Source organism: Carcharhinus amblyrhynchos, chromosome 10, assembly GCF_965287045.1.
Source record: "Carcharhinus amblyrhynchos chromosome 10, sCarAmb.v2.hapA, whole genome shotgun sequence".
NCBI classification, from domain to species: Eukaryota; Metazoa; Chordata; class Chondrichthyes; order Carcharhiniformes; family Carcharhinidae; genus Carcharhinus; species Carcharhinus amblyrhynchos.
Window position 1 is genome coordinate 42,926,434 of NC_137333.1, and position 22,970 is coordinate 42,949,403.

Below are 22,970 nucleotides of genomic sequence, written 5' to 3' on the forward strand. Positions count from 1 at the left end.
ACTCTTCCAGAGTCAATAGAATGCTAGAAAATAGTCACCAATGCATCCACTATTTCTGGGCCATTTCCTTAAATACTCTGGAATGCAGAGCATCAGGCCCTGGGGACTTATCAGGTTTCAATTCCAGCAATTTCCCCAATGCAAAATCTTGACTAATAAGGATTTCCTCCAGTTCCTCCTTCACGCTAGACACTGTAGTATATATGCTGTCCCCTAGTATTTCTGGAAGATTATTGTGTCCCCCTTGATGAAGACAGATCCAAAGTATTTGTTCAGCTAGTCTGCCATCTCTCAGTTGCTTATTATGAATTCATCTGATTCTAACCGTGCGGGACCTACATTTGTCTTCACATACTTATAGAAGCTTTTGAAGTCAGTTTTTATGTTTTATATGAAATTGACCAAGGGACAAAAAGCCAAGATTAGTGATAAATGATTATGTTACAGACAGGACTGCAATATATACTGTGTCCTCCACTACTTTAATATATTATTTACTGGATTGGTATAAATGGCATAGTTTCAAGGTTTGCAGATGATGCAAAACCCTGAAATGAATTCTGAAAACCGTGAGAAATATTGTAGAAGGTTTCAATGGGATATGCACTGGTGAAGTAGCAGATTAATGCAAATAGGTTTTCCTTCATGGAAAGTGGACATAATGACAAGGCCAACATTTATTGCTAATTCCAAATGCCCTTTATGAGGTAGCCACTGGAAAACGTACAGGTACATCCACTGGTGTGTAAGGAATTGAATCTTTGTGTGTCAGTGGATGTGAAAATTAGGTCACAACATGGGGAACTTGCTGTTTTCTTCTGCTTTTCTGGCCCCATGCCATTTGTGATCATCTTTTTGTGAGTTGCAAATGTCTTGATGCAAAATTTGCACATGCTTCTGAGCTAAGGGTCCTATTGTGGGAACCACAGGAAAATTGCATTTCATCCCACACATACTTCTCAAGTGCTAGTGTGTGTTTTGAAAGCCCTAAAATAAGCAACTCCTTGGACAGTATGTGACCACTGGGAAAATTTGCTAATGAATCTAGAAATTTCTGAAAAGCAATTGTAAAATAGTTTGATACCATCATGTGTCTCAATTAGATGCTGCATTATGACTTGCATGTTTGTCTTGAAGTGATTCATCATAGGGCTACATCTTGCAAAGATAGGTTAATGATTCCTTTGACTCAGTGATGATCAGTATTTAAACGCATGAGTACTTTTTCATTGCCATAAATGCCTTGGCATTCAATAATATAGAAAATGGGTGGGTAAGCTCTCCTTGTCATGTGTGGTGCTGGAATTTAAACGTGCAGACAGCTCTGACTATGAAAAAAATGTCCACTCCTTTTTGAAAGCAAAAAACAAAGCATCAAATCCTCTTGATTGACTGGGCAAATCTGCTTTGAAATGGAGAGGACAACTATTGTTTAAATTTCAAGATCTTGCAGTCAGTTTGATAGCTTGGCCATTATGCATGGCCAAGATCCACAAAATGTGGGCGTACTCAGCTCAGCCTGCCAACACAGCTGTTCAGGAAATGACTGACAGTTTTGAGAGGCTGTAATAACATACATGCTTTTGGTGTGGGCCAGGATTTTACATTGTTCAAGCAGGTGTGCACCCAGCCTGATAGCATGCAAGATGACATCATGCGGGTGTCATGATGGCATCACGCTCAGATGCAACATTGCCTTCAGATGGGCACGCACAGAAGTTGGAAATGCACTTGTGACAATAAAACTGGGAGTTAAGCCCATTAACAATCTAATTGAATTAAATTTTACATTGCCTGCGCAATTTTAGGTTAGGGCATAGGCAACATGTGCAGGTGGCCAAACCAAGGCCGGTTTGCATAATGGACTGGGCTTCGTCCATGACCCTTTGTAGTTTCTTGCCATCTTGGACAGAACAGGAGCCATGCCAAGCTGTGAAACAACCAGAAATAATGCTTCCTATGGTCCATCTGTAAAAGTTCGTGAGAGCTATAGCGGACATGCAAAATTTCCTCAGTCTTCTGAGAAAGTAGAGGTGTTGGTAGGCTTTCTTAACTATAGCTTCAACATGGAGGGACCAGGACAAGTTGTTAGTGATCTGGACACCTAAAAACCTGAAGCCCTCAATCATTTCTACTTCATTCCCATCAATGTAAACAGGGGCATGCCCTCCACTACACTTCCTGAAGTCGATGACAATCTTCTTTGTTTTGTTGACATTGAGAGAGTGATTATTGTCATTGCAACAGTTCACCAGATTCTCTATCTCTTTTCTGTACTCCATGTAGTTATTGTTTGAGATCTGACCAAACTACAGTGGTGTCATCAGCAAACTTGAAAATGGAGTTGAAGGGGAATTTGGCCACATAGTCAGAGGTGTGTAAGGGGCTCAGGACACATGGGGCAGATTGTGGAGGAGATGTTGTTGCCTATCCTTACTGATTGTGGTCTGTGTGTTAGGAAGTTCAGGATCCAGTTGCAGAGGTAGGAGCCGAGGCCCAGGCCAAGAAGTTTGGAGATGAGTTTTGTAGGAATAATGGTGTTAAAGGCTGAGCTGTAGTCAATAAAAGGGAGTCTGACATAGGTGTCTTTGTTATCTGGGTATTCTAGGGTTGAGTGCAGGGCCAGGGAGATGGCATCTGCTTTGGGCCTCTTGCAGCAATAAGCAAACTGTAGTGGATCCAGCTAATCTGGGAGGCCGGAATTGGTTCAAACCATGACTAATCTTTCAAAGCAGTTCATAATGATAAATGTCAGAGCCACCAGACGATAGTCACATTGCCTGGCCTCTCTTTGGTACCGGGATGATGGTCATCGTCTTGAAGCAAATAGGGACCTCATGTTGTTGTAAAGAGAGGTTGAAGATGTCTGTGAATACCCCCGCCAGCTGGTCCAAGCAGGATCTGAGTGCTCATCCAGGCCAATCATTTTCTGTGGGTTGACCTTCAAGAAGGCTGCTTTGACGTCTACAATGGTGACCTCGAATATAGGTTCATCTAAGGTTTCCGGGATGGAGGGCATGCTCTCGTTGACCTTTTGCTCTAAACAGGCACAGAATGCTTTGAATTTATCAGGGAAGGGTGCATATGAGCCAGCGATTTTTACACGCTTTCATCTTGTAGCCTGTTGTGTCTTGCAGACCTTGCATTAGTTGGCAGAGGTCCCTGTGGCAAGCCTGGGGCTCTAGCTTGGTCTTTTAGCATCTTTCATGGGATCTCCTTAAATTACATCTGGCTTTCTTGTATAGATCAGGTTCATCTGACTTGAACATATCAGACCTGGACTTCAGCATGCATTGAATATCCCTATTAATCCATGGGAGAGTTCTAGTTGAGATAGTGGTTTAAGAAGGCTTATGGTATTTTTGACTTTAGCTGAGGTATGATTGAGATGTATAAATATGAGGACCATAGATGGAGTAGACAGGAAGAAGCTTTTCTCTTGGTGGAGGGATGAATGACTAGAGTGCATATATTTATGGTAGGGAGCACCAGAGCATGGTAGGAGTCTGGAATCCGCAGCCTGAAACGTTTGGGAAATATTTAGATGTACACTTGTGATGCCAAAGCATACAAAATTGTGGGCTAAGCACTAGAAAATGGGATTAGAATAGTTTCAGTGATTTGTCTTTGACAAATTTACAGATATGATGGGCCGAAGGTCCTTTTTTCTGTGCTGCATACCTCTATGACTCTATTTCTATCCAGTGTAGCCTTCAGAGCACAGGGCAGTGCCATATGCATTTTAGCAGATGGGAATTGTGCACTCCACTAGGGGGACCACCTCCTGAGGAGGGAGAGAAATGCAGAAGGGAGAAGTGGCCAGTGTCCACAGTCAGCTTTGTAAAAAGCGACCTGTGAGAGGAAAAGTGCAAGCAGAGAGGATGCAGTGCCCTCAGGGAGAGTAAGGTGGAAGAGACAGCAGAAGACGCCACTATCCTGCTGCCAGAGTGTACACGTTCGAGATCCAGTGCCGCAGGAGGTTCCATCTCTTTACCGACACAGTGACATTGATGTGCCAGATTATTTGATTGGAGAAGTCTCCAACTGTGTGGATAGGTACCCAATGCCAATAACTCTGAGGGTCACAATAGACCTCAATTTGTTTACTCAGAACTTTCCAGGTGTCAGTGGTGACCTGTGTGAGGTGTCCCAACCAGCTATCCACAGTTGAATCAATTTCCTAGCTGACATTCTTTTCAGACAGGTCCTCACACTCATTCATTACTGGGTGGATGAAGCCAGCAAGTTTAAGTGAGCCATAGGCTTTGCAGCTACTGCTGGGTTTTCCAGAATCCAGAGTGTCATAGACTGCACTCATGTGGCCATCAGGGTGCCATCGGGTCAGCCAGGTTCATACATAGAACACTACAGCACAAACGGGCCCTTTCGCCCACAAGTTGCGCCGATCATATCCATGCTTACCAGGCCTATCTATAACTCTCAATCCCATTAAATCCCATGTACTCATCCAGAAGTCTCTTAAAAGACCCCAACGAGTTTGCCTCTACCACCACCGACAGCAGCTGATTCCACTCACTCACCACCCTCTGAGTGAAAAACTGACATCTCCTCTGTACCTGCTCCCCAGCATCTTAAACCTGTGTCCTCTCGTAGCAACCATTTCAGCCCTGCGAAATAGCCTCCGAGAATCCACCCTATCTATACCTCTCAACATCCATATGGTTCCTTCATGATTAGGAACAACTCCCACCCTATCAATATATAGAAATTATGCCACACTAGACCCATATTCAACAATTCTATGAAAGATACCCAGGCAACTCCCAAGATGCATATATCCTGTGACACTGCCAGGTGCCAAGATTGTTCATGGTTCCAGTTCAGCTGGATGGTTGGCTGTTGGGTGACAAAGAATATCCCTTTTAATAGGTAGCTGATGATACCACTCAGGTATCCAAGGACAGAGGAGTAAGAGAGATACAATAGAAGCCATACCCCCACAAGACAGTGGTCAAGAGGACTATTGCTTGCTGACGATGATGTTCTTATGTTCTGTTGCTTGGAGCAATCATGGGGAGCACTGAAATATCCTCCAGGGCACATGTTGCTTACAGTTGTGATCTGCTGCACGCTGCACGATCTGGCTCTGGCAAGGGGAAACCTATGGAAGGGTGAGGATAGCGAGGCAGCTCCTCAGGCCGCAGATCATAACTCTAATGATGGTTCTGATGAGGAGCCTGAAGAGGCTCAGGGTAAGGATGTGGAGGCAGATGTCAGGAACCTTCAGGAAAGCAGAGACACCAGGGATGCCTTAATTCAATGTGTTTTCAGTTACACTGCCATGAGATGGCTTCTGCTTCACCCCAAATGTCGAATCACGACCTCTGGTAAAGGTCCTGCTGGCTTTCATAAGCCACTGCTGAGCCAGGGACCTAAGAAAACAGATATGGAGGCACTGAAAGAAAATCAATACTTTACATTGTACACAGTAACAAAAAATCAACATAGGAAAGTGTTAGATGTTCCACGCAAATCAAATATTACAAGGATGAAAGAAAATAGTGTCACCCTTAAAATCCTCTTTGTACTCATAGTGCCTTAAACTTGTGCTTGAGTGCTGCATTTTGGTGCTGCCTCTCCCTCACTGGCAGCGGCATTGGACTTTGCTGTCGCATCAGCCCTGATGACCTTGCCGATTGTCCTCTGGGCAGTAGAGTCTGAGCTGGATGGGAGGGTGAGATTGGTGTCATGGCTGGGCACTTTTCAGTCATCACGGCATCCTCATATGCAGCGGTCACTGGCAAAAGGGTAGGGGAGTTCCTGCCCTCATCTGGCGTGCCCTGAGAGGAGCCCACGGAGATGATATGCAGTTCATCTAGCCAGTGTGAAGTGGGTTGCAGCTCCTTATTTACCATGGTGATAGACGGGCATATAGCAGTGGGATTAAGTGCCTCATCCATCTCTCACTGGCAGTAACCTCTTCCTCCAAAGCTGTTCATAGAACATAGAACAGTACAGCACAGTACAGCCCTTTGGTTCTCGATGTTGTGCCGAGCTTTGTCCAAAACCAAGATCAAGCTATGCCACTCCCTATCATTCTGGCGTGCTCCGTGTGCCTATCCAATAACCGCTTGAAAAGCCCTTGCTCCCTCAGCCTTTCCTCATAAGACCTACTTTGAAACCAGGCAGCATTCTGGTAAGTCTCCTCTGCACTCTCTCCAGTGCTTCCACATTCATCTTATAGTGAGGTAACCAGAACTGCACACAATATTCCAAATGTGGTTTCACCAAGGTCCTGTATAGTTGCAGCATAACCCCACAGCTCTTAAACTCAAACCCCCTGTTAATAAACACTAATACACTATAGGCCTTCTTCACAGCTCTATGCACTTGAGTGGCAACCTTCAGAGATCTGTAGATATAAACCCCAAGATCACTCTGTTCCTCCACATTCGTCAGAACCCTGCCATTGACCCTGTAATCCACATTCAAATTTGTCCTACCAAAATGAATCACCTCATACTTAACAGTGTTAAATTCCATCTGCCACTTTTCGGCCCAGCTCTGCATTCTATCAATGTCTCTTTGCAGCTGTTGTAAAAATCAGCCTGTTTTAACCCTTATACGGTGGACAAATAACTTTGAGTAGACGTCTTATTAGTACAAACAATATTTATTTAAACCCACACAATCAATAATCACCCACCTGACCAACAATAAGTTATCTTACAGAAAATACTAGAATTCAAGTACAATACAAGACCTTGACTTAACTGTGTGTGACTGACAAATACCCAAACAGATACTGGCCTTTATCTGTGTGTTGGTCTTGGTAGTTGTCTGTGTAGTTTGGTCCTTTGCTCTGGTCTGGCATTCTGGCTGTAGTCTCTCTTTCTTCCTTCTTGGGTGTGGTGGCTCTCCTCTTGCTGGCGATGTTCACCATTGTTGTAGCTCGTTTGTGGGATCAGAGAGAGAGAGAGAGATTCCTGGTTGTGCAGCATCCTTTATACCCTGTTTGGTTTCACGCCCTTTTTTTGGCCATTGCCAATCAATCGATCAGGACTTGATCACCCTGACTGATAAGAGTCCAATCAGATGCTACCACACCGATCTCTGGGTGTGTCCCTGGCGGCCATGCCTGTATGTGTTGTAGGCACATAGGTCACATACCTTCCTCCTAAATAAGGATTCACGGTGCCTTTACGTCTGGCACACAACCCAGTGTGATCAGAAAGTCTCTTTCATCCTGGAGATGGCCCATATCCTGTGTATTCACTCATCAGGGTTGCAGCCTGTTTGTCTGTCTTTAAACTGCAGCCTGTCGGTTTAGTTTCTTGCCCAGTTATCCCAGAATGCTTTACAAAACACCATTTTAGTTGGCCTGTTTGGCTACACAGCCTACAAAGCGCAGCCATCAGGGTGCTAGCTGATGTAAAGCCCTTGCTGGGTCCCCACTGGACTTTGTGCCTATCACACTCTTGCCCTTGCCAGCAGCTCCAAAGTCAGGGTGCGTTTCACTTAATTGACCAGCTGCATGAAAATGCATTCATCTTGTGTCCATAGCAGGAAGTGAAAATTCCGGTCCTGCTGTTCAAACATACACAACGTATGAAAAACACTTCGGGCTGTGGTTTCAGAGCATATGGTTAACTGTTTGTTTACGCAACATGTGGCATGGTGACACAGTGATTAGCATTGCTGCCGCACAGCGCCAGGGACCTGGGTTCAATTCTCGGCTGAGATCACTGTCTTTGTGGAGTTTGCATATTCTCCCTGTATCTGCATAGGTTTCCTCCCACAGTCCAAAGATATGGGGGTTAGGTTGATTGGCTATGCTAAATTGCCCCTTAGTGCCAGAGGGCCTAGCAGGGTAAATATGTGCTGTTACGGGGATAGGAGCTGGGTGGGATTGGGGTCGATGCAGACTCAGTGGTCTAATGGCCTCCTTCTGCACTGCAGGGATTCTGTGAACTCAATGGCCACATAACAGATTTCCTTTTTTTTTCATTGGAGAATATTTTTTGCTGTATCAGTGACAGACCTTTTAACAGTTTTATTACATCATCACTGGTTTTCTTTTTGCTTTTAAAATAATTCCCACTGCTATTGCGTGGTTCCTGATGACTGTAGACCCAGTGGATACTGAGTGACAGACTGGGTGGGGTGGGGGGGTGGGCAGGTGTTCTGCATTGGAGAAGAGTAGTGGGTTTCTAAAAACCTAACTGCTGTTCCCACACTCCTCCTTCACTCCATCACAGTTACTTAAGAAACTCACCACCAATCAACTTGACATTTGTTAGAGCAACAGTTATCCAGTCAAATGGAGAGGATGCCATCACATTCCTGACTTCTGCCTTGTAAATGGTGGAAAGTCTTCGGGAAGTAGGAAGGTGAGCATAATATGAACTGCTCTTGTAGCCACAGTGTAAAGTTATTCATTTTATATGGAAGAATCAGGCACGGTATTATTAACTAAATGATATAATTTTAAAGAAGATACAGGAACAGAGGGATTTGGAGTTTAAATACAGGCAGGACTAGTTGGTTTGGCCTCAATTTGAGTATTATATCCATCCCTGGGAACTGTACTTTTAGGAAGAATGTCAAGATCTTGAGATGGTTCAGAGGAGATTTACTAGAACAGTGTCAGAGAAGTGGAACTTCAGTTATCTGGAAAGATTAGAAAAGCTGGGAACGTTCACTTTAAGCAAAGGGAAATTCAGTGGAATTTCCACTGAATTTTTGTAATTCAACTGAATGTTTGTAATTATGGGGGATTTTCGTAGAGTTAACGGGGATATACTGTTTCTGCAGGCTGGATGAAAGCTGTTTTTGTGATGAATGACTCTCTAATTGCTAAATATTAATTTCTGTTGATTTTCTGGGGCAAGAAAAGTTGCCAGTTTTCTGACTTTGACACTGCTGCTGGGATGCAATAACATGTAAATTGTCAGTAACAATATTCGCTGGCAATATGTTTACTAGATTCAAGTCAACCTTGACATCGTATATGTACATGTTCATGTCTTCATTCCCACTCACTTCTCCATCTATCTCTCCTAAACCCAGCCCTCCCCGACACCACCACAAGGCGTTTTTATGAAATTGTCACATGTCAAATACCTCATACTTTTTGCACTCAACATGTCTGCCATTGTGCAAATGTAGTAGCAATAGGTTTGGCTGCCCTTTCTACTGATCGTTATTAAGGCACACCAGGCAGCGTGCCTTAATGACAAGCACCCAGTGGCTCTGACATCCATCATTATGAAGAGCTTCGAAAGGTTAGTAATAACACGCATCAACTCTGGTCTCCCAAATTGACTGGATCCACTACAGTTTGCCTATCAACACAACAGGTCCACAGCCATCTCTCTGGCCCTATACTCAACCCTGAAACACCTGGATAACAAGGACACTTATGTCAGTTTCCCATTTATTGATCACAGTTCAGCTGTCAACAACACTATCCCAACAAAGCTCATTGCCAAATTCCATGGCCAAGGCTCAGCTCTCCGCCTGTGATTGGATTCTAGACTTCCCAACCCACAGAACACAATCAGGAAGGATAGGCAACAACAACACCTCCACGATTATCCTCGTACTAGTTCCCCACAAGGCTGTATTCCCAGATCCTCACTATACCCCTTATACACTCCTGACTGTGTGGCCAAATTCTGCTTCAACTCCATTTTCAGGTTTGGTGATGACACCACCGAAGTCAGCCGGATCTCAAATGATGATGAGACGGAGTACAGGAAAGAGACAGAGAACCTGGTGAACTGGTACAATGACAATCTCTCTGTCAATGTCAGTAAAGCTATTGAGATAGTCATCGATATCAGGAAGCATAGTGGAGGACATCCCCTGTCTACATCAATGGCGATGAAGTAGAAATGGTCGAGAGCTTCATGTTTCTGGGTGTTTAAATTATCTACAATTTGGTCCCTCCACACTGTCGCTATAGTAAGAAAGCCCACCAACGCCTCTTCTTTCTCAAGAGACTAAGGAAATTTTGCATGTCCACTATGACTCTCCAATTTTTACAGATGCAAGGTAGAAATCATCCTTTCCAGATGTACCACAGCTTGGAATGGCACCTGCTGGGGCCAAGACTGCAACTGCAAAGGGTTGTGAATATCACGCAAACCAGCCTCCTATCCACTGACTCCATCTATACTTCCTACTGCTTTGGAAAAGTAGCCAACGTAATCAAGGACCCCATGCGTCCCAGATTTGCTGTCTTCCACCTCCTTCCATCGGGAAAGAGATGCAAAAGTCCAAGGTTATGTACCAACCGATTTAAGACTACCTGGATTCACTACAGTTTGTCTATCACCGCAGCTGGTCCACAGCAGACGCCATTTCCCTGGCTGTTAACTCAACCCTGGAGCACCTATGTCAGACTCCTATTTATTGACTACAGCTCAGCCTTCAACACCATTATTGCCATGAAGCTCATTTCTAAACTCCGTGGCCTGGGCCTTGGCACCTCCCTTTGTGGCTGGATCCTGAACTGTCTAACTCACAGACCATAAAGAGTAAGGATAGTCAACAGCACCTCCTCCACAATCATCCTCAACACTGGTGCCCCACAAGACTGTGTTCTCAGCCCCCTACTAATACACCTATGACTGTGTACCCAAATTCCCCTCCAATTCCATTTTCAAATTTGCTGATGACACCACAATTGTGGGTTGGATCTCAAACAATGACGAGACAGAGTACAAGAATGAGACAGAGAATCTGGTGAACTGGTGCGGCAACAATAACCTCTTCCTCAATATCAACAAAACGAAAGAGATTGTCATCGACTTCAGGAAGCGTAAAGGAAAACATGTCCCTGTCTACATCAATGGGAACGAAGTATAAAGGGTCGAGACCTTCAAGTTTTTAGGTGTCCAGATCACCAACAATTTGTCCTGGTCTCCCCGTGCCAACACTATGGTTAAGAAAGCCCACCAACACCTCTACTTTCCCAGAAGACTAAGGAAATTTGGCATGTCAGCTATGACTCTTGCCAGCTTTTATAGATGCACCATAGAAAGCATTCCTTCTGGTGTGTCAGAGCTTGGTATGGCTCCTGCTCTGCCCAAGACCACAAGAAACTACAGAAGGTCGTGAATGTAGCCCAATCCATCACACAAACCAGCCTCCCATCCATTGACTCTGTCTACACTTCCCACTGCCTTTGCAGAGCATCCAGCACAATTAAGGACCCCAGGCACCCTGGACATTCTCTTTCCACCTTCTTCTGTCGGGAAAAAGATACAAAAGTCTAAAGTCACATACCAGCAGACTCAAGAACAGCTTCCCCCCTGCTGCTGTCAGACTTCTGAATGGATTCACCTTGCATTAAGTTGATCTTTCCCCACACCCGAGCTATGACTGTGACACTACATTCTGCACTTTCTCATTTCCTTCTCTATGAATGGTATGTTTTGCCTGTGTAGCATGCAAGAAACAATACTTTTCACTATGTTAATACATGTGACAATAATAAATCAAAGAACAGCTTCTTCCCTGCTGCCATCCGACTTTTAAGTGAACCTACCATATATTAAGCTGATCTTTCTCTACCTCTAACTATGACTGTAACACTATATTCTACACCCTCCTCCTCTGCATACTCTATGAATGGTATGTTTTGTCTGTATAGCACGCAAGAAACAATACTTTTCACTGCATCTTGACATGTGACAATAATAAATCGAATCAAATCAAAAGTTGAAATGATACCTTCACTGAACTAAGAAGAGATATTCTCTAGCATAATTTCTCAATTGTACACAGTGTGGTAACTATAAACGGGCTTTTACTTATCTATTGAGTTGGATGTTGTTTGGGAAGAGGGAAGTTCTGAAAGACTTCAATTTCGTAAATGTATTTTGAAACTAAAAAATAATTTCTATTGTCTGGGTGTGTTAAGTAGCTTCTTGTACGTAACTGCCTTAGATCATTATAGTCCTGTTTGTGTATGTATGTCTTATCTTTATTGGAATAAAGTTTTTAAGCGTTATTCTATGACTGCGCTGTTTACAGTTCTCACTGGGTCTCTCACATGGCTCTTTGTACTATCCTGTAAACAAAGCTATACACCACCATGAACCAGTGTTCCAGGCTGGGACACCATAGCTGAGTTTGTGACAGCATTGCACATACTTAGTACTGTATTTCAATTTTTACATTTTTTTTTTCTGGATAATTCTAATTCAAGCCTTAACAGTGATTCCTATGGGAAACCTTGCTTCACTTAAAGGGATTTCAATTTTCAGGAACACAACCACCACTTTAAGTGAGGATTTGTTGTACAATGGCTGAAGATTGATGACTCTGTAGCTTGTTTGACCTATTAAAAAGTGATTGAAGCAGTTTTTAAGAGTTATTGTGTCAGTTAACACTAACCAATGAGTCTGCCTCAACCTCTGCACATCAATCTGCTTTAGGACAAAGAACAAAGAAAGGTACAGCACAGGAACAGGCCCTTCGGCAGTCCAAGCTTGCGCCAATCATGATGTCTTAACTAAAGTTTAAAAAAAACCTTCTGCCCTTATTCAGTCCATATCCCTGTATAGGATCCTTGACCTTATTCAGTCCATATCCCTATTCATGTAGCCATCCAAGTACTCTTAAATGTTGCTAATGTATCTTCTTCCATCACCTCAGCTGACAGCGTGTTCCAGGCACCCACCAATCCCTGCGTGGAAAAACTTTCCCTGAACATTTCCCTTAAACTTTCCTCCACTCACCTTAAACCTGTGTCCCTTGTAATTGACACATCCACTCTGGGGAAAAAGCCTCTCACTATCCACCCTGTCTATGCCCCTCATAATTTTGTAGACCTTTATTGGGTCTCCCCTCAGCCTCCATCTTTCCAGTGAAAACAATCCTAGTTTATTCTGCCCCTCCTCATAGCCAACACCCTTGAGACCAGGCAGTATCCTGGTGAACCTTCTTTGCTCTCTCTCCAAAGCTTCTGCATCCTTCTGGCAGTTTGGTGTCCAGAACTGCACGCAGTACAGCAAAGTTCTCATTTGTGGACTCTATAGCTGGAAATGGTGCCTTTATTTTCCTGAAAATATGGTAAGGGCTGCCTTCTTGAATTACTTCCTTCTTTACACAGTAAATTTCTGGTTTTGGCAAGTGGTGAGCTGTTTTCCCTGAAAAAGGAACAGAAAGTCAGCACCCCCATCAGCTTTACTTCTCTTCTGTACTGCATATTGAACAATTCAGAGTGGAAAAAAAAATGTGGCCAATTCTTGTTTTCTTGCATATCCTATGGGATAATGTTTTGATTTTGTTTTTAGAGGACTGGAAATAATAGGAAGAAAAATTGTCTTGAAAGCAGTTTGGTGTAAAAACCTTTCTCATTTGCATTAATCTAATTTCAGGAGCAACTGCAGAATAAGAAATATTGGAAAATTTACTGGAATAACTTTCTCATTAATAAATCACTTTTTTTTGTGACTTCATCATTCTGTTCTAAAACTTTCATAATGTTGTTGTTTATTAAGTTAATCATAGAACCTTGCCAATAACAAAATGAGACCTTTTGGTATTGTGATTTTAATGAATTAAACTATGTCCTGAAATGCAACTGAATATAATGTTATATTCCTTTTTCAAAGAAAAAGTTTATTTTTGAAAGTACTGGGATATACAGGACCAGAGAGAGAGAGAAAAATTGCAGACCATCCAGTTAGTTCTGATGTCTGGGAAATATCCAGCATTATGTGGCAAAATCCTTTTCTCTTTTATGCTCTTAAACAATATCCTATCTCACTTTTCCACTGCCTGCATTGGCAGTCCACTCCTATCTCATACACACAATACCTTTGCTTGAAGTGGCTAAATCCATCTCTTCTAAATGTTTTAGACTGTTCTTCTACCTTGTATCATCTGTATCTATTTAAACATGTTGACATTTACTTCGTCAATTTAAAAACTTGAGCTTTTCTATAAATTTACTCCTGAATTTCCAAATTGAGTACAAACAATATTCCTTTTAATTTAGGTATCTAAACCAGCTACCAATTTAGTTGGCCTTTTTGCCTCCTTTCCAATACCTGCATCTTTGTCTCCATATACTGATCTTGTTCCTATGGGAAACCTGGCTTCACTTAAAGGGGTTTCAATTTTCAGGAACACATGCACCACTTTAAGTGAGTACTTGTTGTACAGTGGATGAAGATTGATGACTCTGTAGCTTGTTTGACCTATTAAAAGGTGATTGAAGCAGTTCTTAAGGATTATTGTGTCAGTTAACACTAACCAATGAGCCTGCCTCAACTTCTGCACATCAGTCTGCTTTAGGACAAAGAACAAAGAAAAGTACGGCACAGGAACAGGCCCTTCAGCAGTCCAAGCCTGCGCCAATCATGATGTCTTAACTAAAGTTTATGTACAGAGAGCAGATATATATAATAGGATCCTATAGCATTTCCATTGTATATACCAATAATAAAAGGGCTTCATTGCAAGAGGGCTGTTCTCTGATTTTATTTCTGTCCCAGCCAAACAGCAGCACAAATTCCTGTGCTCCAGCTACACTCCTTTTCTCTTAAAATCAGCTTTCTTCCCCCTAGAACACATTTCTTTGTGAAGACTGTTGTAGTGATGCAAGTTGTTTTACATTTGATACGACAGTCACACCACAGTATTTCTATCAATGTGAAGTATTAACATAAAATCTATGATTAAAGTGCACTGGGATGCTGCCTTATTCATTTTGGCCTACAAATGATCCTCTAACAATTGAATTCAGCTAGCATTCAGATGCTAGATATCTAAGCTCTGTACATATCACCAAGGGACTTCTGAGCTATTTTTTAAACAAGGGGTTTGACACCAGATTTGTCTTAAACTATTTTGCTGTGTTATTCTGTTCCTGGATTTATGCAGTGGAAACCATCTTAATGATGCTGAAGTTACAGTATGAATGGTCTCAAAGTTGCTAAAACTGGCAATAATCTCTGATATGTACAATCACAGTATCAACTCCATCTATTACAAAATGTGTGTTACTTCTTACTGGCATGAAGTGCAGGGCATAAAGTTTAGAAAGTTTACTTCAACTAGTATGTCGATGACTTGGCTTGAAATGTTCACAGATGTTTTCAATAGAATGGTTATGAATAAATAAAATGTATTATCTGTAAGTTCGCAGTTCTCTTCTAAAACTTTGGTTTATGCAGTGAATTTAATAGTGTTTGTGATGTAAAGCTGTAGTACTTTTGCACAATTAATTTATTAATTTGATAATTTTGATGGAGCTGCTTCATATGACAGAAGATTACAATCTATAAATGATCACTATTATTTTCTGACTGTAATTTTTTCCAAGTATTAAAATATGTGCATTAGATAATAGTTATCTAATGGTTAATGGTTTGACTGAAATAGAAATTATTTGAGAAAAGCTATTTTGTTTTTATCTTTTTAAAACTTCAGTAACAACAATATAATTTTATTATGCACCGAAGTCTAGGATTTCTTTGAAAGCGAATTGTCTCAAGATACAGAAAATATAACAAGTATTATATTGACAAGAAATCTAAGAAGACGTTGTATTTAGGGCAGCATGGTGGCACAGTGGATAATACTGCTGCCTCACAGCATCCAGGACCTGGGCTCGGGTGTCTTTCTGTCTGGAGTTTGCACATTCTCCATGTGTCTGCTTCAGACTCCTCTAGGTGCTCTGGTTTCCTACCACACTCCAAAGATGTGTGGGTTAGGTTGATTGACCATGCTGAATTGCCCCTTAGTGTCAGGGAATTAGCAGGGTAAATACGTGGGCTTATAGGGATTGGGCCTAGGTGTGATTATTGTCAATGGCCTCCTCCTGCACTGTAGGAATTCTGTAATTCTACGATAAATAGATTTTAAAGTAAATTAATATGATTATAGCATACTGTAGTTAGAGGGTTGCATCTTCCTTTTGGGGCATTCTATAAGGAAGTAGTTACTTAAGGGAATATAAAACCCATCATTGCATCCAAAATCAAAGAAGTTATGTGGCTATAGCAAACTGATTCTGAACTAATAAATATGAATTTGATTTGAAGCTTCATAGAATTGTAAGCAAATTAATACAGAAATTTGTTGATGGACAGGTTTCAGCAGATTTGTAGTATATATTATTTTCTTGCATTTTCATCCACTCTATTTGTCAAGCTTGATGAATTTGGACAGAGGGGCAATTAATCTGTTCCTGTGATGTAATTCTAAATCTATACTATATATGCAAATTGGAGTCCTGTTACACCAGGATCTTAATGGCATTTGAGTGGGAAGGGATTTGTCTGCAGAAGGTTCCCTAACAGTAACAACCTGGCCAAAACAACAAAGAATCCTTGGAAGGTTAAATTAAAACACCCCTGTTGGGGCTGAAAGGAGGAAGAGGACCATTCTTTTGGCTTTACCAGGAGTATGGAGATATCACCTATCTAGACTTTTTTCTTCAAAAATTCCCTCTCATAAATTCACAAATCCTTTCCTTGTGCTTACATTGGATATACTTGGCAGGTCTAGACTTTGTGAGCTTTCAGCTGCTTTTTTGCCAACTGTCTGGCCATGTGTAAATGAGGGAAGGCAATTAAAATTGCGTGAACCATCCTCTGAATGTTTCCAATGGTGTGGAGATGCTGGTGTTGGTCTGGGGTAAACACAGTAAGAAGTCTCATAACACCAGGTTAAAGTCCAACAGGTTTATTTGGAAGCAAAATCCACTAGCTTTTGGAGTGCTGCTCCTTTGTCACGTAAATGGGAGTTCTGTTCACAAACGGGGCATATAAGACACAAACTCAATTTACAAAATAATGGTTGGAATGCAAATCTTTACAGTTAATCAGGTCTTAAAGGTACAGACAAAGCTACAGTTAAAGCTATCAGTCTGTGCTCAACAACAGAGTCAAGCATTATAGCCAGGTTCCACACACATGACAGTGGCCTCAATCAGGACCTTGGGTTCATGTCACACTATCTGTAACCCCCACGACTTGCCTCAGCTTGCAAAATCTCACTAACTGTCCTGTCTGGAGATAATACACGTCTCTTTAACCTGTGTTTAATGCTGTCTCCACTCACATTGCCTGTACCTTTAAGGCCTGATTACCTGTAAAGATTTGCATTCCAACCATTATTTTGTAAATTGAGTTTGTGTCTTTATATGCCCTGTCTGTGAACAGAACTCCCACTTACCTGATGAAAGAGCAGCTCTCCGAAAGCTAGTGGATTTTGCAACGAAGTAAAGCTGCTGGACTTAAACCTGGTGTTGTGAGACTTCTTACTGTATTTCCAATGAGACAACTATCCAGCCTGGGAGTTCACATTTCTTCAGAAATTATATACAAAATGCAATTTAGATGGCTGGCATTTTGTTAGGGCATGTTGTTGACTGTCCAGGGACAATTGTGCCCACTACACAGGTAATTCAACAAAAGTGGGAGACATGACTAATTAAATCACACTTCAGTGCTATATATTGTGTTACTATACCTTACTATGCTAAATTGTCTTAAATTTAAATGATTTATGCATACCTTGTTTCTTTTTACATTCTAGATACAAGTATAAATAATTTAAGCCAAGTCACAAATGGTAAGCAAAAAAGCTAATTTTATGATGAACGTGTGCACATAAAATGATTCCCATTTTACCCATTTACAGATTTTTGCTGCAGCTCCTGAGGATAAAATTGATGATTTGATTTGTAGTAAACGACTGCAATCTTTCTTTTCTTTCTGATGGATGAAAGTTAGTGATTGGCAGACTCTTGCAATTTCTCAACAACAGATGTTGGGAAACAGAGATAGTTTAAATCTTTGTATTAAATATTTGTATTGTAGTTATAAGAAGTAAGACGTAAGTTTAAGCTTAATGTGTGTGTGTGTGTGTGTTATGAAAGGAATAAAACTTCAGTTGGCTTCTTGTTAAAACAAAGGTGTCTGCATATCTATAGTCTAGTTTCACTTTGAACTTTGCTGGCATTATCATTAAGAGTTCGTGATATAAAAGAATTACAGCTTTGCACAAAATAAGCTGTTGCTCACCAGAGACTCACATTAAAAAACAAATGCAGTTGTTTTTGGTCTGGAATCAGGATGCTTTTGATAGAAGCTACCAGGATAGACAGGATGATAGGGTAAGGGGCAGAAAGCAAGTTCCAGAAATCAGGAATGAAAAGAGGAGCCTGGGAAGACTGAAGTCAAAGGAACAAAGAACAAGAATATAAACAAGGTACTGTTCACTGAAGTTAAAAGTAGGAGCAGATAGAGATTCCCTTTGAAGGCAGAGCTACAAGGTGCAGACCTGGAGAAGCCAGACGTCCGAAGTAATCCTCAGGTTGGTGACACCTTAATATAACCTAATAAAGTGGTAGTGTTTTGTTGGTGTGGCTGGGAAACAGAGATTGTGAAGAAACTTGAATGTCAAAATTCCACAGACTAACAATCCTCTGAGAGCAAAACAATTCTCCTTCAAAGGTGGATTTCATAATCATAAACTGTGCCCCCTAGTTCTAGCATCCCCCCACAAGAAGAAACATCATCCTGGTATCCACCTTGTCAAGCCCCCTCAGGATCTTATATGTTTCAATAAGATCACTCCTCATTTTTCTGAACTCCAATGGGTATAAGCCCAACTTATTCAACCTGTCTTTATTGGAAAGACCCTTCATCCCAGGAATGAGTCGAATGAACCTTGTCTAAACTGCATCCAACACAATATATCCTTTTTCAAATAAGGAGACCAAAACTGTACATAGTACCCAAAGATGTTATCACCATTTCCCCTCCAACCTCAGTAAAAGTTCCCCACTTCTCTATTCCATTCTTTTTGTAGCAAACACTAGCATTCCATTTACCATCCTAAACATTTGCTGTACCCTACAACTAATTTTTTATAATTCGTGTACCAGGACACCCAGATCTCTTGTACTACAGAGTTCTGCAATCTCTCTCCATTGAAATGTTGCTTTTCTATTTTTCCATTTTCCCACAATATACTCCATCTGCCAATTTTTTGCCTACTCGGTTGACCAATTTTTATCCCTTTACAGACTCCCTAACTTTTCTTGACAATCTTGGAGTCATTGAAAAATTTAGCTTCTGTGCATTAGTTTGTAAAAGATTAATGCTCCAGCACTGATCCGTGACGCTGCACCTGCTAAGAGCATATTTATTCATACACTGTGCTTCCCATTAGATAACCAATCCTTTATTACTCAGTTACTGATTTAAATACCCTCCAAGCATTCCAGGTTAATGAAACAAACGAGACCAGGAGCCCACTCTTAATTCATTCAATAATTCCCCTTTGTTTAACATTTTAGGTACCAACTCAAACTTAAACAATTGCAACTCTTTTAACTATTATTGAACTTTAACTCTTAACTGAACATTAACTGTAATTATTTAACTGAAAATAGATACTACCCAGTTTTAGGAAAAACTGGCTAGGACTATTCCCAATGTAGAATCTATCCTCATGGCCCTCTCCGAAGAAGTTCCTTCAGGGCACACTTCTTGCGGTGGTGGATCTCTATAGACTTATATCTGGAGACAAAGGCTACTCGTGTCCTTTATCTACAAACTTTTTCACATGCTTCCAGAAGATTCTCTGGCATCCAGCTAACTGTGTAACCGAAAACCGATCACGTGGCTCAAAAAAACCAATGAAATTACTTGTAAATGATGCTACTGGAGCTTTTTATAGACCTATGTATTATGCTGGCTTTCATGTGAGAGATTTCCTTTTATTAATTAAAGCTCAGCAAATACAAAGGACTCATAGAGGCAGTAATTCTGCTTGAAAACGTATTTTATTGTCCAGGCCTGGTCAATATGCATAGGAGACTGATTTGAGGTAGTCCAAATTATTCTAAATTGCGTTGTTATCAGTAGTACAATTTTACGTTTTTCAAAAATCATTTGCCCACCTCTTTTGCTCACCCTAGCCAGAGTGAGCCATCATTTTAGCATGAATCATTTACCTTGGCCAATGATATTTTACCCCCTGGAAGTATGAGAATAAGGTTCTTTCCCACTGTCGCCTAGCAACCCCAATACGTAGGTCCATAGAGTTCAAAAGTACTTTCCCAGGGTCTCCTTAGCAACCTCTTAGGAAAATTATATTATTCTATCCATTCTACTATCTGGGAAGCTTGTACTTTCTAAAGCCCACACTGATAAGATGGTTCTCAGTAGCTGTATTGTTTTCAAGGAATGTGGTTCTTCTCACTCAGTTGTATCCCATCATACCCTAGAGTGGCATTAGTCAAGTATATGCCTTTAATACAGAATACAGTATGCTTTAAAAATACATGTTTAAATTCTCTAATAGTGGTTATATGTGTTTCTATGCAAATTGTAACTTTAACTCCAGGTACTTTGTAGTTTTTCTATATTATGTTCACTCTAAATTAGTTATCTTAATCTATTACTCTTTATAGTCCCAAGTTATCCTAAACCCCTCCAACAGACACTATTATACTTGGTTCAGATTACATGTAGATCCCATAAAACTAATGCTGTCTGGCCTACCATAGGGTAAACAACTTCCCATATTTGGTCAACACCGCAAGCTGCAGATCACAGTTCCCAGATCATGCTATGACTCAGAGCAACTTTACAACTTGCATCTGATTTTAATTATAAGTTGACCAAAAATCCCAGCATGCTTAACTTTTAGCTGGAATAACCCTTTTGAAGCCAATATTGTTGTTAAAATCTTTGCTGTAGTTGTTCTTTCTTTGTCTACAACTTTACCCATGCTAATGTGTCACTCCCAACACCATGGCCTAAATTTGTCAGATGGTGGGGCCTCAACTACATAAGGGGCTTCCAACAGAGGCACCTTTCTGCTCCTGATTTAACTCAGTTTTTGTTTCAGACTTCCCATGGAGGTTCAATCCTTTTGCCACCCTAAACATTAAGGCCAGGTGTGACCAGAGAGGAAACAGGGTTTCAAAAATAGAAAATGCTGGAAAATCTTAGCAGGTCTGACAGCTTCAGTGGAGAGACAATAAAGCCAATGTTTCGAGTCTGGATGATTCTTCGTCAGGGCAGAGTTATATGCTTGAAAGCAGTTGAGTAGATAACTCAGTCAATTAAGAGCCTGTTAAAGCTTGTTATTGAAGGCTGTGTGGAATTTACCAAGGGTCCTCCAAGTCCTTGGAAGTATTGGGGTACAGCCAAATACTTCGAAGTATTTTTGGTAGCAGACGGAAAACAGACACGGGCAGGTAGGCTTAAAGGTCTTCCCTCCCAGCCTGATTTCAGTTGCATGCCATCCTGTAAAGGGTCTTTCATCCTGACCTTGCCTTTCCATGCTGTATTTTCGAACAAGGTAACAGGGCAAAAGTCAAGGGTCTCTAGATCAGGAACATTTTGAGCAGATTGCAGAGACCCAACAGCCATGTTGCGTTAGACCAATTAACTCGGTGACAGAAGATCAGACTTGAGACCTTTATTCTGGTCTACATGGCTCATTGTCATGCCACAAGCTACATTTATCACTAAGCCATTTGGCGTATTCATTCTGTTGTTTGCCATTGAAAGGAAAAAACCGTCGGCTGTTGATGCAGTCACTGACACTTAGTGGCAGAGTAAGTGACATTGCCTGGCTGGTAGATACTTTCTTGTGGAAGAGATTGTTCCTAGATTGATTTAAAACTACCATTCCATTTGAAATGGAAGGAGCTGTCCTGAGCCCTGCACCGTCATCATTATTTCCAGTTGTGCCATTGAAAGTATTAAAAATCTTACCTTCTGTGCAGTGTAGAAACCAAGGTTTCTAAAGAACAGCGATGGCAACACAGGTAACTTTATTTGTATAATCTACTAATGCTCCAAGTATGTATGTTTACTATTTCTGAAGCATTACGGATGTTTTATGTGGTGCTAGCAAGCAATCAGTGTCAGCTGGCTGCCTGTTGTGCCATAATACAGCACACTAGATGGCCATTATTTTATCAGCCCCCGTAGGTGAGGCCAGACCTAACTCGGAGCATTTTGTGCTGACTGTTCCTTCATGATATGCCAAATTGAAATGCAAACCATACTTGGAACAAAAGAGTATTGAAAATATATGATGGGGTTCCCAGTAACTGAGCAACTCACCATAGTTTACTGCAACTTGATAGTTTTGTGTTACAGCCATTACTATTCTTCGGTTGTTCAAAAAGAATTCAGAAAAACAAGAGTTTTGCTGACTTCTGTTTTTCCTTCTTCATCTCTCTCCCACTGTTTCTTTCCTTAACCCTACCACCAATTGTCAAATAATAGTTGGCAAAGTAAAAGAAGGTTGGTAACAAATCACTATTAATTTCTCAGTTATAACAAATTAGACTCATAGTTGGCCAAAGATCTTTTGTCAACAAGATTCAAGCCTAAGAAGGATGTGGTTTAAATATATCCTCATAACTTTATCATTAAAGAATTTTATTTAAAATTACTTTTGGGTTACTTTTCAATTTCTCTGGGCACAATTATTTTGCAGTATTTGTACTTAAGTTATTTCTGGGTTTACATCTTGTATTGATGTAGATTTTCAACAATGTCTAAAGATCGTTGATTTTTTTTCTCTCCCTGCTCTCAGCTACTTCTAATCCAACAACTCCTCTTCAAACAACCATTCAATCTCAGAACACTGCAACAATTATGCAAACAACCACCAATACTGAGAACACCACAACTGTGGGTTTAACCAATGAACCAGCAGTCACCAAATCTGAGAATGCCATTATAACTACTACCTCAGCAACTTTTGCTAATAATACACGTATGTATCTTTATAGGGGATGGGATGGGAAATTTTTGGGTTAACCTGTTTTTTTTGTTGCCCAATTAGAGTGGATGATCATGTACATTTAAGTTATTGCTGCCATTTCAGCTCAGTTTGTCAGAAATTATTCCTCGGATTTTCATTTAACTGAGCTGAAAATTGCTGGGAATTGTAGGATGAAGGGGGAAATGAAAGTGAAGATCTCATTTGTGATTTCATCCTGCTGC

The 22,970-nt window shown here is 41.0% G+C and overlaps 1 protein-coding gene across 1 annotated transcript in view; it reads left to right on the plus strand.

Moving 5' to 3' along the window:
* The window catches only part of LOC145349362 (porimin-like), a 36,567-nt gene that overhangs the window by 7,597 nt on the left and 6,000 nt on the right, over positions 1-22,970 (plus strand). Inside the window, exons 2-3 of the mRNA XM_080197875.1 lie at positions 17,524-17,559; positions 22,558-22,740. Coding sequence (XP_080054001.1) covers positions 17,524-17,559; positions 22,558-22,740 — 219 coding nt within the window. The remainder of the gene's footprint in view (positions 1-17,523; positions 17,560-22,557; positions 22,741-22,970) is intronic.